The 20,790-nt window shown below is 33.3% G+C and overlaps 3 protein-coding genes across 22 annotated transcripts in view; 2 read left to right on the top strand and 1 right to left on the bottom strand.

Moving 5' to 3' along the window:
- Positions 1-261: 261 nt before the first annotated feature.
- The window catches only part of LOC125060328 (calcyphosin-like protein), a 49,208-nt gene continuing 28,679 nt past the window's right edge, over positions 262-20,790 (bottom strand). The window contains exons 1-8 of one of the 10 annotated variants that reach the window (XM_047665196.1): positions 16,504-16,643; positions 11,276-11,356; positions 5,306-5,456; positions 3,546-3,642; positions 2,940-3,020; positions 1,737-1,861; positions 1,369-1,453; positions 262-710 (exon numbers count right to left, since the gene is read on the bottom strand). In XM_047665196.1, the coding sequence (XP_047521152.1) occupies positions 609-710; positions 1,369-1,453; positions 1,737-1,861; positions 2,940-3,020; positions 3,546-3,642; positions 5,306-5,456; positions 11,276-11,356; positions 16,504-16,525 (744 nt within the window). In that variant the 5' untranslated portion in view covers positions 16,526-16,643 and the 3' untranslated portion in view covers positions 262-608. Of the gene's footprint in view, positions 711-1,368; positions 1,454-1,736; positions 1,862-2,939; positions 3,021-3,545; positions 3,643-5,305; positions 5,460-6,987; positions 7,114-11,275; positions 11,357-15,529; positions 15,549-16,025; positions 16,157-16,503; positions 16,644-20,790 lie in introns of those variants that run through there. The other 9 variants (XM_047665195.1, XM_047665202.1, XM_047665200.1 and 6 more) reach the window with 9 other exon arrangements.
- Positions 16,937-17,937, top strand: LOC125060329 (18S rRNA aminocarboxypropyltransferase). The gene has a single exon (XM_047665204.1). It carries the CDS (start codon positions 17,089-17,091, stop codon positions 17,821-17,823), a length of 735 nt encoding a protein of 244 aa, XP_047521160.1. The 5' UTR covers positions 16,937-17,088; the 3' UTR covers positions 17,824-17,937.
- Positions 18,842-20,790, top strand: part of LOC125060323 (protocadherin-like wing polarity protein stan) — a 189,922-nt gene continuing 187,973 nt past the window's right edge. For 8 of the 11 annotated variants that reach the window (XR_007118830.1, XR_007118829.1, XR_007118828.1 and 5 more), the window contains exon 1: positions 18,842-19,026. The gene's annotated coding sequence lies outside the window, so the exon portion shown is untranslated. The remainder of the gene's footprint in view (positions 19,027-20,790) is intronic. The other 3 variants (XM_047665182.1, XM_047665185.1, XM_047665181.1) reach the window with 1 other exon arrangement.

Here is a 20,790-nt window from a genome sequence, read left to right as displayed (position 1 = left end):
ATATCTCATTGGCTCAAAATAAAAATATCAAGACTTACTTATTTCTCCACAACAATATTGTCTACGCTCGATAGTCCTTGCTCTTATGTTAAATACATATAGGATATGTTTATGTATTTATTCGGCAAACATATGACAAAAGTAATTTTAAATCAGTTTAGTACATGGTTTCTAATGTGTTTGCACGCTGAATTGCAACCATTCATAATAATAAAACAGGTTCCAATTACCAAGTTACGTATAAAAATATTAAAAAACAAATTTAAAATTAAAATCTTTATTGAAGTTATCACACAAACATAATTTAATAAAATACAATTGTTATTAGTTAACTTATTACGAAAGGTGCTTATAAAATGTATACATCTATACGTATCTATAAACAAATTTGTAAGCTACAAACTCGAATTTTATTACGGTATAAAAATCATCGATTTAAAAATTCAAACCGCGAATGTCAAACAAATTATTAACCATTGGTATAAATTAAAACAACTTACGAAAAAAATCACTGTTATATATTACTACACACATTACAAATATTAAGCTTTATACGTATAGGTTTGAATTTCTCTCTATCATAACAGTATAAAAGGAAAGAGAAAAGCTTACAACTTGTAAGCTTGACGCATCATGAGGTCAAAATAGCAATCGTTATCAATAGAGACGCCGATAGCACTGTAGTAGTTCATAAACTCTTCAAGCGTTACCTGAAACAACAATAAATCGTACAACGGCAGAAATAGAAGAATATACAAAAAGACATTGAATTCCCGTTTAATAGAATATGCGTGATATTCTATAAATAAATAATGTCTTATATATACGCGAGTACACATATATACAGGATTTGCTGTAGGTACACCACTCGAAAACCACTCAAAATATTGTAATCAATTTATGGTTATATATCTAAAGGTGCGTCCACATCTGGCGAATATGCCGCGAAAGTGCATCTCGCGAGCAGTTTTCCGAGCTGCGCGCGTGCATTTTTGTTCGAGCGCCGCTCCTGCGCCGCGCCGTCCGCGTCCGCGCGCAACCTAAGCGCCGTACGAAATCAGCGCGCGGGCGCTCTCGGCTCGCGTCTGAGCGCGGCGCACTCAATTCGACGTGGGCGGAACCCACGTCGAATTGAGTGCGCGTAATACGCGCGCCGCGCGCGCGCCTTATACGAGCCTTACATGAGTTGCGCTAAAGAGGCGCACATAACCATTGCCGTGACTGCACGCGCGCAGCTCGCAAACGACTCGCAAGCTGCACATTCGCCAGATGTGGACGCACCCTTAAATGTGTCGAAGGTAGACTTTAAAACATAGTATGACTTCCAAACCTTTGCTTTTGACATTAAAAACAAATTATAAAACTCACTCTGCCATCCGCGGTGCCTTCAGTTTCAAAATTACCGAGGAACTTGGTCAAAACTTGATCAGCTGTCTCTTCCCCGCTCATATATCTAAAATGTAGTAAAAAATTTATTTTTAAATTTATATTCCTCTTTCTGTGTCAGCATGTCTTCATAACATTAAAATATTTCAAACATTAATTTGATAAAGTAATTTTGCTTGGAAAAAGTTGATATAACAACGAATGGCACATTTCTGCGTGTGCGTTTGTGTTTGTGTGTGCGAGAAACGAATCCAAATACCTACTACGCCAAACTCACGAAAAATAAATTGATAATTAATTATAATGATACATTTATTATTTATACCTAGTTAAAACCGTAAAATCACTACCTTGGATGTGAATTCACAGAATAAACATTGCGAATATCGGCAACCGTGATCAATCCGTCACCAGACTTGTCCAGTTTCTTAAATGCTTGCTCAATAATAGCTCGGCGGGATTCTGACATCGGCGGCTGCAAACGTTAAGAAATTAATTTAAAAAAAAAATCAGTGGCGCTACAACCTCTTTAGGTCTGCCTAGATTTCTAAATCTGTCTCATGATCATTTTTCAATTGAATAGGCAAGTAGGTGATCAGCCTCCAGTGCCTTCCACACGCCGTCGACTTTTTGGGTCTAAGACATTTCGGTTTCCTCACGATGTCTTCCTTTACCGTTCGAGCGAATGTTAAATGCGCACATAGAAAGAAAGTCCATTGGTGCACAGCCGGGGATCGAACCTACGACCTCAGGGATGAGAGTCGCACACTGAAGCCACTAGGCCAACACTGCTCACAACAAATTAATTAACCGAAGACTAACTGTATTTAGTATTCGAATAAATAGTCCCGTAATTAGAATGTATTTTGTATGTACTTATATTGTAATGTGTATTGATAACCATAGATTAAATCACGTAGTTATGATTTTTGTGTGTATACCCTTATTATAAAAGGACTTTCAAGAACCCGACTCCAAATATTACGACTACAATAAAATATTAAGAATTATTTTTATATAATTTCACGACTTCACAAAAGTAGGAGACAAACACTGACAAATCTCTTTCTTGTTCGCTTAGAAGTATAGTGGAATTGGCTCTCCGTAGTAAGGCCGATTATTTTCAACGTCATTCAAAAATCAAGAGTAATATAATCCTTCTAATAACCGCTAACGTAAGTACTTTTAGGTGTTGCATATGTTGCGGTTAAGGAAATTAAACATAATCAGTAGCTAATATTTTATAGCGCGCGGGAAATACGACCGGCGCTACCAATTGTACGCTACACACTGTCGCAATACAAAATGTGTGGTACTACATAATATTTTTGAAATAACGCGCGCGTTAAGAAAACTCAATAATGTAATGCAACGTACAAAAAGGTCTAGCAGTCTCAACCACACCCTCCACACTCGTCTTGTACCTATATGATATGTGATAATAATAACATACTAAACATCAAGGTCATAATGTAAAGCAACGCTGGAATAATCAATAGATTTGTGCAGGCGATTTTGTCTTACATTATCATATAATAAAAACATTTACCAACCCTTATTTTCATGAGAAACTCGTCCAAGCTGACAGAACCACTCTTGTCCGTATCGAATCGCTCGAATAATTCCTCTGCATCCTGCGTAAATAATAGGTGACTAAGGCGTGTATATATCGAACGAAAACCAAATAATTTGCATACTAAGCCTGATTATAAAATGTGGATGTAACCCTGGCTGATACCATGGCAACCTTTTAAAACATGACAATAACATCTTACATTTTTTAATGGCTTTGTATATTGCCAGTTTAGTTAAGACAAGTATAGGCAAAAATTTAGTAGTGAGATATTCTCGTGTACTTGTAACTTGTAGCAAATACGAATCTCTTGCCAACGTTTTCTCAGAACTACATATTACGCCCGTTCTTCTTGTATTACCAGAATGTGCCCATAACTCTGCAATCTGTTTATTATTATTTTTTAATATTGAAAACACTATATTCTCTCCGTAATTTCAATTAACCAGAATAGTGTTATTTCAAACACTACGTTATCTTTACATAACAATAGAAATCTTCTATAGTCATAATTTTCAATAGCTTTTACCATTTTAATATAAAGAAGATGAAAATATAGTATTAGATATGATCTATTAGCACCTACCTCGTTTGATAATTCAACACCCGACTTTCTGATACCGTTGATAAATTCATCTTTATTCAACTGCTTGCTGCCATCATCGTCCATACGACGGAATACTCTAAATTTAGAAAATATGTTACAAGTAATTCTTTAATAAAGGTTGGAAATATTTTGTATTATATAACAGGAGGCAAGCGGGCAGGGGGTTCATCTGATGTTTTTTTTTTTTATGTAATAGGAGGCAAACGGGAAGGAGGCTCACCTGATGTTATGTGAAACCGCCGCCCATAGGCACTCTCATTGCCTATTGCAACTACGATGCCGGCCTTTTAAGAATTGGTACGCTCTTTTCTAGAACGACACTAAGTCGAATTGGCTCGGAAATACTTCAGTGGGCAACTGGTTCCACATAGTGATACGGATGGTAATTTCTACAACAGTCCTTTGCAAATTCATACATGTCAATAGTGTTACTACACTATTTTAACAAACCATTCGTCTATTTGTCAAAGAGATAAAAAGAGGTTAAATACGATAATTTCTTGACTTAACCAGCTGTACTTTACTTTCGTTCATTCGGTCATTGCATGCTATAAAGCCTGGAAGGAAGGAGGGGTATTGTTCTATTGCTCCAAAGAGGATCTAAAGTCAAGGTCTAAGATCGATGTTGCATATATCCTTCTTCAGGGTGTCATACATTGGGTGTCATTGCTGTACCGTAGCTTCTAGGTGTCGTTACAAGCATATCATATATATTCTCAATTTGAACCTGAGATTTATTCGTCCCCTCGACCCATTAGGGCCGGAGTCCCTCAAGGTTCAGTATACGTGCCCCTCCTGGTCGCACTGATCACCGGCGACATCCCTAGAGCTCCCAATGTAGAGCTAGCCCTCTATGCCGATGACTCCGCTATCTATACCACCCACAGAGGTGTCATCGTGGACTGACTCCAAAACGCAAGCACGTCGCTAGGCGAATGGTTTCGGAAATGGAGCTTCCAAATAAATCCCGAGAAGAGCGTCGCAGTTCTCTTGGCAATGGCAACCCCACTGCAAATAAGAGGTAACCCTGCACGAGCATAACATGGCAAAGGTCCGTCAAATATCTGGGAATCACGCTCAACAGCGGCATATACTTCCGTAAGCACATACCCGCCGTTTGTAAGATGGCCTCTTGTTTTCTCTCGCCTCTATTTCCTACTGAACAAAAGGAGTCACATGTCCCTTAGACATGAGGTGACTTTGTACAAGGCTTGTATACGTGCATAATCTACTCTAGCGTAGTCTTCGCGCGCAGAACTTCGGAACTGGTGCGCCCCCAACTACGTGAGAAATGTCGATCACACCAAGACCTGGAGCTCCCTACCATAGCCCAATGGATGAGGTTGGCGTCAACACACCACTTCGGCAAGGCTAAACATCATCCCAACCCATGCGTAAAAGCATCAATTATTAACCCCTTCCGGACAGAATCAAAGTCAAAAATCAGATTAGAATAAAATACCGCCTTTGGTTAGTACTTCGCTTCAGTGAGCTTCCGTCCCTACATGCGATTGACCACCACGCGACGGCCTTAGCTGAGGTTCGAGTCTCGTAGGAGACGCCCTTGCCCTAGTCGCGGAAAAACGCCAGTTCTGTCGAGCTACGGTCACCAAAATAGCCCGAGCTGAGCTTTAAAGGCCCTTAACGAGATTCCAATTAAAAAAACACTAAGACCGGGATATATATAATCTTTCTTGCACAATATTATTCTTCAGCAGTAGAGTTAAAAGAAATTTTACCTTCCCAGGCCCAGAATGCCGACAGCACCACGTGACAGGCACATCAGCCTCAACTTCTCTAGAGGGTCAGTAGTTGAGGAAAGAGCTCTTGTACTCTTCTGCATTAGCTCTTCATCTTGACGTGATGAAGCAGACTGCGGTCGGTGCATTGCTACTGCAAAAATATTTTTTATGAACATGAAACATACCGATAAACTACAAAACAATATATATATATATATTTATGTTATTTATGTTTCCCAAGAGATCCCCTGGCCTATCAGGAATATATTAAAGTCTACAATATTTCTTGGTCCTGCGGGATACACGAGTAGCAGGCCATGTCACTTATCCGACAATATTCTTTAAATATTTATAAGCAAGAAGCAGCAGTTTCCTGCAGCTCTCACTACACCCTCCTTCATATTAATACGTTTCACAAATAACACAAATTTTCAAAGAAACATTTCAGATGCGACCTGAACATCTGAATTTCTTGTTCCAGGTCACAACTGTCAACTCTGAACATTTTAGAATAAGGTGTAATATTATTATTTTATTAAGTCTAGTATTTTCTGATTGCTAATATGTGATAAATGTAATATTCTATAACACTAAGCACACTTACATTAATTCCTAGACTGATAATATGTCTAACAATCTAAACGCTTAAAAAGCTGCTAACAAAAATTATAATATGTATAGTTATAGCGCTGAAATAAGCTATGTGAAATAGAGAAATAAACACTTAAAACCAATTGAATAAAAAGAAAAACATAGACCAATATGTGTGTGTGTATATGTGAAGTGCACTGAAAAATTGTAAAGAAATAGGTTTGACAGACGTCAAAGTCATATTTTAAAATTATTATCGAAAAAGACACAAAATTGTGTTATGCCCCATTAGGTTGTCTCTTCAAACGTCCTCTGACATAACTTTCAGGTATTGAGGTTAACGCTAATAAATTTAATCGATATCTGTCTACTGAATAAGTAACTACTTAAATCGGTAAAATTCTAAATACCTAAATATTTAGTACTAATTTTCTGGCACCAAATTAATAAAAATAGGAAACTGTTTAACTTCTCTGACTATTTTAGTTATAAATGAGTTATCCTACTAAAACTATTATAAACGCGAAAGTTTGTAAGTATGGATGGATGTTTGTTACTCTTTCTCGTAAAAACTACTGAATAACATCAGAATAACATATAGGCTTCAATTTATGAAGATATTGTGTGAATTGTCCAAAATATCAAGTAAGTAGGAAAAAAGCTACCATCTGCGAGCTCTTCTGTCGCGTGCTGCCAAAACCGCTAGAGTTACACATATGTAATGCATGATGGAAATGTTTATATTAAATAGTCTTACAAAAAAGCCCGCCGCAGTACATATATCTTATGTGTAAGCCATTATAGTCAAAATAATGAACCATAACTACAATAAAAATTGATAACTTATTTCAAATGCACATTTGGTAGTAATAAATTGATTCCTAAATGAAAATAGATACTTTTATCGCTTCTGGTATTTAAAGTAGATAAAATATGTCTTTCAAATATTATTTTAATCCTTCTAGAATACTAATCTTTTGATTTTCAAAATCACAATATGTCACTATAAAAATTTAAATTACAAAATCCATTGCTTTTAAACACCTTAAAATATCCTGAAAAAGTGTATATTTAAAGCTATAACTTACTATTGGAGCGGTTGTGCTTTCCGCGAAACATTTTAATTTAGCATTAAATACGCGAACACCACTGAAATTCTGTAAGCGACTTCATAGTTTCCAAGGCGCTTACTTACTGAAGCATCAAACTTCGCGTTCGAACCAATTACAGCACGCCTTGTTGGTTACTGTATTTCCCATAGGAAACTAGTTCATTGGGTGTAACTAATAACATTAATTAAAAACCCAACCCAATAGCACATTTATTTCGCGTTGTAAAATGTTTTATTCGTACTCATAAATTTTGATAAACATATTAAATAACTTCTAACAGAAAAAATAATTTATTGAAACATATACGTAATAATATATAGAGTTGCGTAGACCCAAATTGTAAAAATTACTGATCAAAATCTTGAGCACATTTGCACTGCTAAGATGAACACGTGAAATGAATTTTTTTGTTTCGATATGAAAAAGCTTTCGGGAAATTTAAAGATATTAAATTAAAAAAAAAGCTCATCATTGTTAAACTGATATCAGCTTTTAAATCGATTAAAATATTTAAAACGTATTTTCAAAGACTAAAGAACATTATATTCCTGCTATAAATATTTAATTATGTATAAATAGGAAAATCAAAAGATAATACTGTCTTTTGTCTTAATTAATTAAATGATGCGTTTATTGAAAATTTACAATTATTTATAATATTTAATCTAGAAAAGGACAGTGAAGTGATAAGGGTTTACTACGCTTCGAAAAATAGAAAAATCTCATAAAATTGAGTGAAATAAATGTTAGTTCATGAGAATAAGTACTAATATTTTATTTACTCGACAAGTTTTTAGACATTGGATTCGAGCCTTTGTTTTGTTTAGTATTATTCCCGGTGCCGCATTGTCTTCAAGTCAAAGTCAGTTGAAGACACTAGTATAATCGAATATGTTAAAATAATTATCGTGACGAACACTTTTACTAAATTAAGTAGGTCAAGTTGTTTTGTTAAAGGTTCAGGGACGAAAACGAAACTAACGTCCTTCGCCGAAATAAATTAAATTAACAAAACGTAATTCTCATTTCGAGCCATAGATTATATCGCACAATAGAGTTTATTATTTGAAACGGTTTATTTGCTTTAGAAAATAATTAGTTTTTTCTCTTCACAGCTTTGATCATCGCCTTAAAGCTCAAAAGAAAATAATTCAATGATTAAAAGTTCTTGTATCTATTGTCACTTGAAGCTCCACTATCGATCGACCTTGCTTCAGGTCAAGTGACTCAATAACACAATCCCATAGAAATGTTCACTTAAATGTTTCATGACACGTATTTGCACCGCAAATAGATAAAACCTATTTGTAATAATTGTAAAGAACAAAAACAGGAGGCAAACGAGCAGGGAGGTCATCTGATGTTAAGCCTATCGACACCCACATTGCCAGAGGGCTCGCAAGTGCGTTTCCGGCCTTTCAAGTATTGGTACGCTCTTCTTGACCCTAAGTCGAATTGGTTCGAAAAGGCATCGGTTGCAACTGGTCTTACATGTTTAAAAAAAGTGAAGTGGGGGGGGGGAGATATTATAATTAACGACACTTAAATGTTTAGGTTTTGATTTATTGTTATTACCTGGACATAATAAGGGTGTAAAAAAGGGATCGTGACGGTCGCGTGTCGAAATGTATTGGAATATTACACGAAAGCTATTTTACGACGTACGCTAGCCCTTTCACACTGTTTGCTTTCTATACATTAGTCACCCTTGCTTATAGAGTATTATTTACAAATATTTATCCATCCCGCACTTAATAAGGTAAAGGTACTACCTTATTAAGTGCGGGATGGACTTTTGCATAGAACAGTAGCCTAATTAGAAGATAAAAGTTGAGAGAATTACCATTTAGTTACCAAAAACTTATATGGAAGATTTAATTGTGTGATTAAGCCTAAAAAAAGAGTCTGGGCCACAGATTTCTGTATCTGTTTCATGATCATTTGTCAATCTAATAGGCATATAGATGATCAGCCTCCTATCACACACACAACATCAACTTTTTGGGTCTAAGGCAAGTCGGTTTCCTCACGATGTTTTCCTTCACCGTTCGTGCTAACGTTAAATAAGCACAGAAAGCACATCCGGGATGAGAGTCACGCGTTGGAGCCAACACTGCTCTCGTGACTAAGCCTTATTTAATTTAAAAATAGAATTTCAAAAGAAATCAGTCTTATTTCGGTCTTATTATACTTAGTATTACTCAGTATTACTATAGTGTAAGCTAAGTATATCTAAAACCTACTTCAACGCCTTTTCAATGTAATTAATCAAAATAATTAATTACAATACTAGTACGGATAGTTCAACAGTAGGTGTAATTATCTATGCTAGTGTAGCCTACTGTAGTTGGTATAATTATATTTCTAGACCAAGCTAACGTATCGATCGTATGAGTATGTGATACTGATAAACTTGGATCACTGTTTTAATTGTTTCACAAATGACAGTAGGATTTACGACTTAATTATACCTTAAGCTACATTGTTTTAAAATCACCTTAACTACCAACATCAAATATAATAATAATAATAGCCTTTATTGCTGAAAAATACTTATCCTAGTAAATAAAAATGTGAAGTACTTAAACACTAATAATTAATCGGCAAGCCGGTTAATTTCTGTTAGAGATCTTGTCTTTAGGCAAGAGCTCTAAGAGCTTCCGCTCTTCTCGGTGTCTAGCTTTACGTAGCCACATAGGGCCAGCTGCTCTTCTTATATACGTATATCATCTTCCCAACTGTCTATAACCAATTTGTCTTACTCATTTTCTTTTGTTATAGCGAGGATGCCATTCCGTCGCTTTCTTTGTCTTCTCTCATAATTCCCATTTCCATTTCAATCTTGTACTAGAAGTAAATTGTCTAAACATCGTCATGTCTTTTATTTCTTCCAGTTTTAGTCTATCTTTAAATTTCAGACATAGAACACTCCTTTCGATGCTATTTACACACACGGTTAGTTTGTTTTATACCCACTTAAATCTATAATTTACAAAGATATAGGCGTTCGTTTAGTTTAATAATATGAAGCCCATTTCTCGAATAGCTTTATTCAATATCGCCGACCTTGGGTTTTTACTACAATTGAAAAAGAACGATGCCGACAAATAAGAGAGAGAGAGACAAAGTTAGTTAATGCTAAGCAAATGCTAATTTCCGTCTAGAGTTAGTATTGACGGCGCAGTGGGGTTTTAGTGGGTATGCAAAGATTGCGAGTCCCGACTCCCACATAACCCCCTGCCCCGAGAGTATTTTTACCGATTATATTTTTTAAATTCCTTAATGGAATTCCTCAATACAGTTAGGTCACTGATATGAGATATCTATGAACTTCATATGCTCACTTAGGATCAGCGTTACGCGCGAATAAAATTTTTTACCCACATTGAAATATCTGGTCTACCCGCATACTTTTCAATCTTATCAACAGCAGAGAAATTTTAACGGTATCAATATCTACTGTGTTTACTGTTTACTAACCCAGTAACGGGTCGGGATTAAAGCTACAGATACACACACGATTTCAGAGGCTTCGGCATAAATTCGTCAATTTAACAATTTCCATACCTTTTCTTTTATTAGTCTATTTTTATAAACCATCTCTAAGTATTTGTTTGAATGACCCGTAGTGAGATATTGTTTTCAAATATGTTCAGGACTTGGTTGGGGCAGCGCCTTCTTAAGTTCTCACGTCATATTCACACGTGTATATACTTTTTCTAACATATTTTCATAAGTGTTTGATTGTCATGATTTAAACGTGTGATTTGAAAGCAAAAATAAAATATTTAAAAGCAAATCGAAAAGCGACGGTGCTAAATCTTATCGAATTAATTATAACCGTAATTTAAAAAGCGAACGTACACCGTTGTAAGCTTTTAATATGATTTCTCATATCTATATATAATATATATAGATCTTAATTTAAATTCTGAAACTAAATTATACTGATTCATGTGCACTTTTTATTATTATTATTTTTTTCATGTATTCTTTATTAGTTTAGTTTGTTTTTTGTTCCTGTTTAGTTTCTTTTTCTAAACAACTAAATGTAATACATGTATTTTTGCACTTCTTGCCTATCTTATGTAATTTAATACTTTTTTTTATTTTTTTATCACAGTAGTTGCCTGGAAGAGATCGCTCGAAAGCGATAAGGCCGCCAGTTGCTCTCCTTTTTATTTAATTATGTCAATTGTACTATATTAATGTATATGCAACGAAGTGTTAATAAATAAATATTAATAATAATTAAATCACTTACCAGCGTCCATAATATTCAGATTATTATCCTTCTTGTCGCCTTTATTTGTTTGTTTCGGCGAATTCTCGTAGTTGAAGCAAGCTGTAAAGAAACACACAGTTTAAGACTTTATATAGTTTTTAACGTATTTCCGAATATTTTATAAACGTCATTGCCACAGAAAATAAAAAATAAAACGTAATGTTACTTTAGGCAATTTTATCGAACAATTTCTTTATTAACAACGAAATTAAACTTCAAATCTTATTTGTATAATAAATCAAACTGCCAGAAAATTCTGAAGCTTATCATATCAAACACTTTTTAACACCTAAAACAATATATATAAAACAGTGAATAATGTTTAATAATTTTGATTGTTTTTTCCATTTTGTAAATATTACACGTATTCTATCTTTGGCTAGATGTTTTGTGTAATTGTTTCTTATTATATATAATTTTTGATAGCTGTAGGATTACGAAATAAATAAATAAACAGTCTAGGAACAGTCTCTTCTAATAACAAGCGAAACAAGATTTTACCTAGCTTTTTTGTATTCCAATGACAATTACCCAAAGACAATACCAACATCTAACTCGGCAATTGAATGACAAATCAGTTTATCAAGGTATGGCTCTGTGCATGTGAAGCGTGACAGAAACAATTGAGTATAAATAGCCGTGATTAGGTATATACTAGATAGTATCTATCTAGGATATAGGTGCCGCGTCAAATATATAATACGAATTATAAATGATTATAGGATGTCACAATAACATACTAATACTAGCAAACTCGGCGAACTCCGTTTCGCCACCAGATGGCTTCGTTTTATGTAACATTTCGTTTGGTGATCCCGCTTTTCTGTTGAAATTTTTCCTGAATTTTCTTTGCTATAAAACTCACGGAACCCGAGACGTTTCCAACGAATGCAAAACCGTGGAAATCGGTTCGTGCGTTCTGGAGTTATAGCGTCAGGAAGGAAAACCCGACTTATTTTTATATAGTAGATATTTAGGAGAAAATTGTAGCTAGCAATAATAAACATAGGCTTATGATTGTCTGCTTAAATAAATTATTATTATTATTACCTATCATTGTTTGAGAAACGATTTTTGGAGGAAGAACTGACTGGCCCGAAGACATCAGTGGGTGGGTCATGTCGAGTAGTATATAACGGTTGGAAATTCTTCGTTAACGCTTTTCAGGGGGTATGATGTCATCACAGTTATTGTGACCATTGTCGGTCTCGCACACACGCACACTATGGTTATATTATATACACCATATAACTTATAAAGCCAGTGATGGGGCCTTTCGCTTGTAAGTCACAGTTTATACCGAGTTTCCATTGGAAAAAGACTTTTATATGCTTTTAGCAGTATTTAGCAGTAAATTTGTATTAAACTTTTTGTACTTCTATTTTAAGGGGTATTTCCAATAATATGTTTAATATATAGGTAAATTTACACATGGTCTAAGATCCCGCTGCAGGATTGCTGCGCTCATCGACTATTTGTTTAAAACCAAATTTTTATGTTTATTTATAATTAAGAGAATATATATTTACTAGGGTGCCTATCAAAATTTGGCCGCCATTATTTTTAATTAAATTATTTTTAATTGATTTTTGGTAAAAAATTTCGTTCATTTATTATTTAAATAAAATAACGTCTACATCACGGTAATTAATATGAAGATTCTAAAAAATCACGGGTGCCGTTGCGCACATGGCCGCACCTCTTTGGCAGCCAGGTGTAAACAGGTATGATTTCGATAAATTTATACGTTTATAACCTATTTTTATTAATTATATGTCAAATTGAAGCTATTTTTTTTCTATTAATTATCATATAAAGTTGCTTAGTTAAATCTGGCCGCAAATAAGAGCTACTGGCTGTTAAAGATAATAAATATTTAAGGTAGAGTAAAAGAGAGTTAGCGCGTAACATCATTTGTCAGACGAGGACAGCGATTGTCGGCTGTGCGACGCTTTTAAGCCATTGCGCATGCGTCAAAAAGTGATAGCTCCGATTATAGTACAACAGAAAGCTCCGATGATTCAGATTTTTAAATAAGAGTTACGGAAATATAAGAACTATAAGATTAATTTTTTAAGTTTTTAATTTGCTTAAATGTTTAATTAATATGTAACAGACAATTAATTACTTGAACAAAATCTAATAATTTTTTTAAATAATACTTTCGCAATAAAAAATTCTTTTACTTAAGTCACCTTGGTTTTATTTTTTTATTTTTTAAAATAATATTAAATATCGACGTTCTAATTAGCAAATTATCTAACTCCATTTTAGAGAATCTTTTATTTGTACGAAAAAAACAATGACTTCAAAATTTATTATCATTTTAAAAAACCATTTAATATCATTAATATCTAATAGAGATATAATATTTAAGTTTGAATCATTCAAATAATTTGTAATTGGATTATTGCTTCATCAAAATGTTCAATAAATTGCTAACTAGACCGTCGATATATCAAATCAACATTAATTTTTTGTTGCAATTTTTAAATTTGTCATTTTGAAAAAAATTACATATTTTTTATAAGTCGTCTCTATTAACGTAACGTAATCTCTATAACGTTCGACGCTGTCCTCGTCTGACAAATGATGTTACGCGCTAACTCTCTTTCACTCTACCTTAAATATTTATTATCTTTAACAGCCAGTAGCCCTTATTTGCGGCCAGATTTAATTAAGAAACTTTATATGATAATTAATAGAAAAAAAATAGCTTCAATTTGACATATAATTAATAAAAATAGGTTATAAACGTATAAATTTATCGAAATCATACCTGTTTACACCTGGCTGCCAAAGAGGTGCGGCCATGTGCGCAACGGCACCCGTGATTTTTTAGAATCTTCATATTAATTACCGTGATGTAGACGTTATTTTATTTAAATAATAAATGAACGAAATTCTTTACCAAAAATCAATTAAAAATAATTTAATTAAAAATAATGGCGGCCAAATTTTGATAGGCACCCTAGTAAATATATATTCTCTTAATTATAAATAAACATAAAAATTTGGTTTTAAACAAATAGTCGATGAGCGCACCAATCCTGCAGCGGGATCTCGTACTAACATGTTTTAGGTCCCATGAATATGTCGTCATGATCGTAGAACAATGACGGATTTGAAAAAAAACCACTTTTTATCATATTTGGATACTACATTGACTAAATATTACGGCTATGTTAACGTAAAATTGTAAACACCGTTAGATTGTAATCTATCTCGCGAGATTATAAACTGTCGAAAGATTGTGAACCTCAGCGTTCTTCTTACAATTTAACGTATTATTATTCGGTAGATTGTACTACACTAACTTAGTTATCATTCAAACTTCTTTGGTCAATTACAGATTAATTTTACTTCCCAACAATTTCATATAACTACCGAATAATAATACCTTAAATTGTAAGCAGTTCGTTGAGGTTCACAATCTTTCGACAGTTTATAATCTCGCGAGATATATTACAATCTAACGGTGTTTACAATTTTACGGTGACAGCTACACGAAAAGAATCCATGTGTTTTAAATTTCAAATCAATCAGTCGGTGAAGTTGATAGAAATGTGATTTTTCTAGAAAACTGTGTAATTTAATGTTATTATTTTATTTTGTTTCAAAACAAACCCTTTTATTTGGTTGTATGCCAATTTTCATAATAACAGAATATGAATTAAAGTAGTTATGACAAAAACTAACATGATTATATTATTTTGAAATGGCTGCCCTGTAAAATTTACTATTTGTCAGATCCGTCACTATTCCACGACTATGACGACGTTTTCATTTACGTTTAATGCCCGGATGATTCCCATACGCAACGAGAAAAACAAAGAACGAGTCAAAATCGTTGGCAACTCTATTATAATATAAGAAAAGGGCTTTTTAAAAATATTTTTCTAAAGTAGAGGCTTGCGCACAGCAGTTTTGAAATGTCGCGAGTCATAAATAAATCGTTTCAGTCGAAACGGGCTTATAGATTCAAGCTTCTTAATACAAAGATTTCTGCCTGGCACGGTACTGTAGGTAGAGTCCGTAATAGTTTAAAACTTGAAACCTCGCGTTAATTAAAAATTTGTGAAAATAAACTGTCTTCTAGAATGTCTGAAAAGTTTATTTTACAAAAAAAATATTTTTACTACAGCCTATAGCTTCCGGTTAAACAAGTCAGAAAACTGTAATATGGAATTAAAAACAGTCGTAACCGACATGGATAACCGTGTCCGAACTCACCTTTTAAAATTAAACTTAAAAGCCGTCTATGCCCTATAACAACTGTTACAATAATGTTTCATGTGTATATGGAATATCGATTTTTATAATCACTAGATACGAACAAAAAGTTACAGTTTGAACTGATGGTAATCCACCTTAGCTATTCATACATTCATTAGAATTGATTCATACAAAATGACTATAACAAAGGCTGATATAGATTAGCTACAGATAACGTTTTTAAAGAAAAGTTTTAGTTTATAGTTATAGTTCATCCCTTAAACTGACGACAACGACTTATCCGCTGGCAGATAAATTTTTCACTTAAAATAAATGAAACAGACGCAAATATGTATCTATCCCAATGGGAGGTACTTTCGGTACTTTATACATAGCTAACAAAGGGCATACATAAACAATTATTAGCATAAGTAGTTACAGTCAATCAACTGGAAAAGAAAATTACGTCCTTTTAATAAATAATGATTTCTGAAATATGAAAAAACCAACCTACCTATTAATCAAATCCTGTACACGATTTGTATCCGTAATTTCACTAAACTAGGACAAATTAAGCGTCTAAAATCTAGATGAGACTATAACATATAGGTGACAGTTTTAACCTTCATCCATGTATGGTTAAAGGTGAGTCAGTATTACGTAGGTATCTTGAATAATAAAGGAAAATTAAAAACTTCCTTTACCAAGACGAACTTAACTGCGCTATCACTTTATATTCTAAAGTAAGTTATCGGTACGAGACCGAATGCATTACAAAATGGCCGTATAGAGAAATTGCTGCAAAAGAATAAAAAATAGTAAATACGTATGGAAGATGAACTATTTCTAGATCTTTCTCTCAGACATGTTATATATAAATAATAATCTATATAGAATAATTGCGGCACCTGAGGATAATATGTTATTAACTATTATGTTCTTTGAAATATTAATATAAGACTGTTTGCTTTTTAAGAATCGTTTACGCTTACCCGCCATAGAGGCGCTGCTCATTCGCCCTCTTGTAAAATCAATTTTGAATTATTTTTACGTGCTCACAAAAAATATAAAATATCAGAAAAAACTAATTAAGCAAGAAGACAGTTTTGGACATACTATGTACAAAAATTACTGACAGACCATTGTAAGTCTACTATTTTTTTTACTAACTGCCAGTAGACGTATATACTTATAACTTCCTAAAACATATATGGCTCCTAAAATAATCTGATAATTAAATATTATTTTATTAATTTTTAAAATTCAATAACTTCTATAATTTTTATTTTTTTAATATACCTTTGTTTGTTCTTAGTAACAGACTGTATTGAGATTGTGGCGAATGTCAGCGCAGTGTCTCTCTCAATAATATAATACTTTACAGCTGAATGTGACTGACAGACGACAGCTGACATTGTCCTTTGTCATAATTTACATTCTAAATAATCCACAACAATAAACAATTGTTATACAAGTCGTTTAGTTTTTGGTTTACAATTAGTAAAAATATTTTATATTCTAGATCAAAAGTATCTCCGTTAACAACCAATAACATTTGAAAAAGTGATTAACTTAACATGGCGCCAGGCAAGAAGTTTGTGCGAGGTAAAAGATCTAACCATCACGTTCCAAGAGACTACGCAGAATCAATACAAGAATTAACTATCGACTCTTCGGAAGATAGCGATGATGATTCCAAGAATTCAAGTGATGAAGGTACGGAGGCAGAATTTACTGTCAGTATGTGGGATTTAAATCATTGCGACCCAAAAAAATGTTCCGGTCGAAAACTCTTACGACATAACCTTATAAAAAACCTTAAATTAGGTCAAAGATTTCAAGGACTCGTTTTGTCCCCAGTAGGTACACAATGTGTTAGTCCTAATGACAAAGAAATAATCTCAAAGTTTGGGTTAGCAGTAATTGATTGTTCATGGGCTAAAATAGATGAAACCCCGTTTAATCGAATGAAATCACCACATCCTCGCTTACTGCCATTTTTAGTAGCTGCAAACCCTATTAACTATGGGAAACCATATCAGCTAAGTTGTGTAGAAGCATTAGCGGCAGCTATGTTTATAACTGGTCATAAAAAAGAGGCGAAGTTTTATTTATCAAAATTCTCATGGGGACATTCATTTTTAGAATTAAATTCTGAAGCATTAGATGCATATGCAGCATGTACTGATAGTAAAAGTGTCTTAGAAGCTCAGAATAAATATCTTCAAGATGTGTCAAATGAAAAAGATACTAGATCAATGTGGCCATCAAGTAGTAGTTCTGAATCCGAAAGTGAAAGTGAAACAAGTTAATTGTAATTTTTATGTTTAAGAATAAAAATAGAACTATAAAATGTTAACGCAACCAACAATGGTTAATTATTTTTTATAATCATATCGTATAATAAATGCTAATGTTTACATGTCTCTTTTGCATGTTTTGATTTTTATTGTGACCCTTTGTACAATTACTATTTTAATACTTCTAAACGAAATGAAAAGTAATTTAACATGACACAATAAGACATTTTGAAATTTTTGTGTAGGGTCCAATTAGATTTTTTCTAAAATTATCTATTTATTTAAAATATATTTTTAATGTTGTTAATCTGGGTTTTAAAAATCACCTGTGTTACTTATAGCAAATATTTAAAGAATAACATATATACATATTATAATATATTTTGTTATGATTCTGACTTGGTTTGGTTTTGATGAAAATAAATAAATAAAAATGATTATTATTTTTATTTATAATATAAATTTCTATAAGAAATAAATATTATAAGGCTGTTCATACATATAAACTAATAATAAGTTAAACAATAAAATATTTTAGGAAACTCAACAGTTGAGATTCTTTAGCTATCTCAGTTTAGCTCCGCGAAAGAGCTCTAAAACATGTTGAATGATTATATTAAACATGGGCAAAAGATTTTTAAGTGAATAGCAGGAATAATCATAATTCAAAGCCCTCAATAATTATACTTTCGTGAATAATCCTTCCAAGAGTTACATATGGATATACACTATACGTTTCATGTTTTAAAAAATATATAATATTTAATATACATACTTAAAAAATATTTCAATATCAATTAAAGTACATATTATTAAAATCCCCTTTTTGCTTTGACGACATCTATAAGATTACTATAGAACTTACATCATCAACGTATTAGTAAATAGACGAAAGCGTCATCTAGCATTACATTGTAGAACATAGAGGACACAAACACCCGATAGAGGTCACCCCCTGCCATGCCGCGTGCTTAAAGTTCCCACGTTTGCTCGCTTTACTTTGGCGTCCCGTTGGGGCCGTTGGCGATTGGCCCGTTAAAGTTTAGTTTGGTTTTGAATGTGAGTTGGAGGTGACATGCGTGAGGCGGAGTAATTGTTTGAAACTCGCGGAATAACTTATTTCACTTTTTTGTGAATGTGGTTGGTAACATTTTAGTGTTGTGTTGTGATAAAGTGAACTTGATTTTGTTTCGGAGGACGATTATAAAGAGTCAAGTAAGTTTATTAGTATTTTGTAAAGCCTTAAACTTGCAACCTGTCACGCAGGTGTCTCGAACTCAAGTCACTAACCTCTGATGAATAAAAACTAACAACTTTCTTCATCTTGATTGACAAGGGAAAAGAGATATACAAATATTTGAAGGTCTGGGTACTTAAACTAAACTTTCATATTAAATTCGTTGTAAGTAGGTTTCTGTATCTTGTTAATAATTCTAACACAACAGGTATAGGTACAACACTAACTATTAGGTAGTATGAAGGCTCTATACTGCTCTCAACTTACCGTAATATTTTAACATCTTTAACCCTTTCTGTATGAGACATGGCCAAGAAAGTATATTCAATATTTTTGCCAAAACAACACCGTTTCACCGGCAATCGAAACCGAAAAATTCCTGAGTTATGGATGCATTTTATGCTTTAAAATGTGCGTGATCTCACTAGATACTATTTGTTTTTGACAAAGTGTAAACTATTTAATTATTTTGTAGTATCTTGCTAGTAGAGCTACGTTTTTTCTACGTTGTTCGATACTGGTTAAGGTATTTCCTTTACCATTCTAACTTACTCTGCCCCCTTTATTACTACTAATGGACAGCAATATCGCTAAATAAAGTAATTCAAGTAGTTTTATATAGGATACTGGCGGAATGAAGCCGCTTCACACGTCTCGACATTTATTTTCATTCTTTAAAATCGTTTCAGTAGTTTTTGTGTTAATTATTTTAAAATGGACAATAATACAAATCCTTCATCTTTATATATTTATTTTCTTCTTTCATTATGAATAAAGTTTATTATTATAATATGGGTTATTCTGGGTATATTTTCATCAAAGTAGCCGTTGGTAATTTTATCTAATATATAAAATTCTCGTGTCGCGGTGTTTGTAGTTAAACTCCTCCGAAACGGCTTGACCGATTCTCATGAAATTTTGTGTGCATATTGGGTATGTCTGAGAATCGGACAACATTTATTTTTCATCCCCCTAAATGTTAAGTGTAGTCCACCCCTAATTTTTTTTAAAATTCTTTTTTATAATACAGCATTAAAAATACATACAACCCCTAATTTTCCCTAACCTCTACGATCAACCCCTATTTTTTATTATAAATGATATACATGGCAAAACGACGTTTGCCGGATCAGCTAGTAAGAATACATATATGTAATTTATAATATATCGTGCCGCGGCGTAAATTTGTCTATCAATACGAAACTATTGATTGTAATGAAAATATCAACGAATCTTTGTGGGATCTGTATATTTTGGTGAAACTATGTATAATTGTTACGAGTTGGATAGAAGATTGTTGAATAAAGATTATAAATAATACAGATAATATATAATAGAAAATTGTCTGACAGAAATCCCTTACCGATTTGACTGATTGCGGTTTTATAGATTAGGTATTTGATTTTAATTATATTTTTCCTATAATTGTACTATTGGTAAAAGTTTAATCCGTGCCTAATTGTATTCATTTAATAGGAAAGCCACTTAAATTGAGCAATACTTCAGAAAACCAGCCTTTTTTTTAATGGCTCTGGCACGATTTGTGCATTAGCCAGCGTCAAGTATAGGATTTTTTATAATTCGTGCTTGTCTTTAGAAATTCGACCGTGTCCTCCATGTACGGTTTAGGCACTCGCCCGGTACCGCACAACCCTCCCAAAGGCCGAGAACAAAATTAAATTAAAACTTGCCCTCGAACCGGGAATCGAACCCGGTACCATATCCTCACTTAATAAGACCGC

The sequence above is a fragment of the Pieris napi genome, chromosome 21 (assembly GCF_905475465.1).
Source record: "Pieris napi chromosome 21, ilPieNapi1.2, whole genome shotgun sequence".
Classification (NCBI taxonomy): domain Eukaryota; kingdom Metazoa; phylum Arthropoda; class Insecta; order Lepidoptera; family Pieridae; genus Pieris; species Pieris napi.
Note: the sequence above shows the minus strand (reverse complement) of the source record. Positions and strands in the feature narration are given on the sequence as shown.

Excerpts from the sequence above, each read along its gene's own strand:
- LOC125060329 (XM_047665204.1), top strand. The coding sequence starts at position 17,089 with ATGGCGCCAGGCAAGAAGTTTGTGCGAGGTAAAAGATCTAACCATCAC.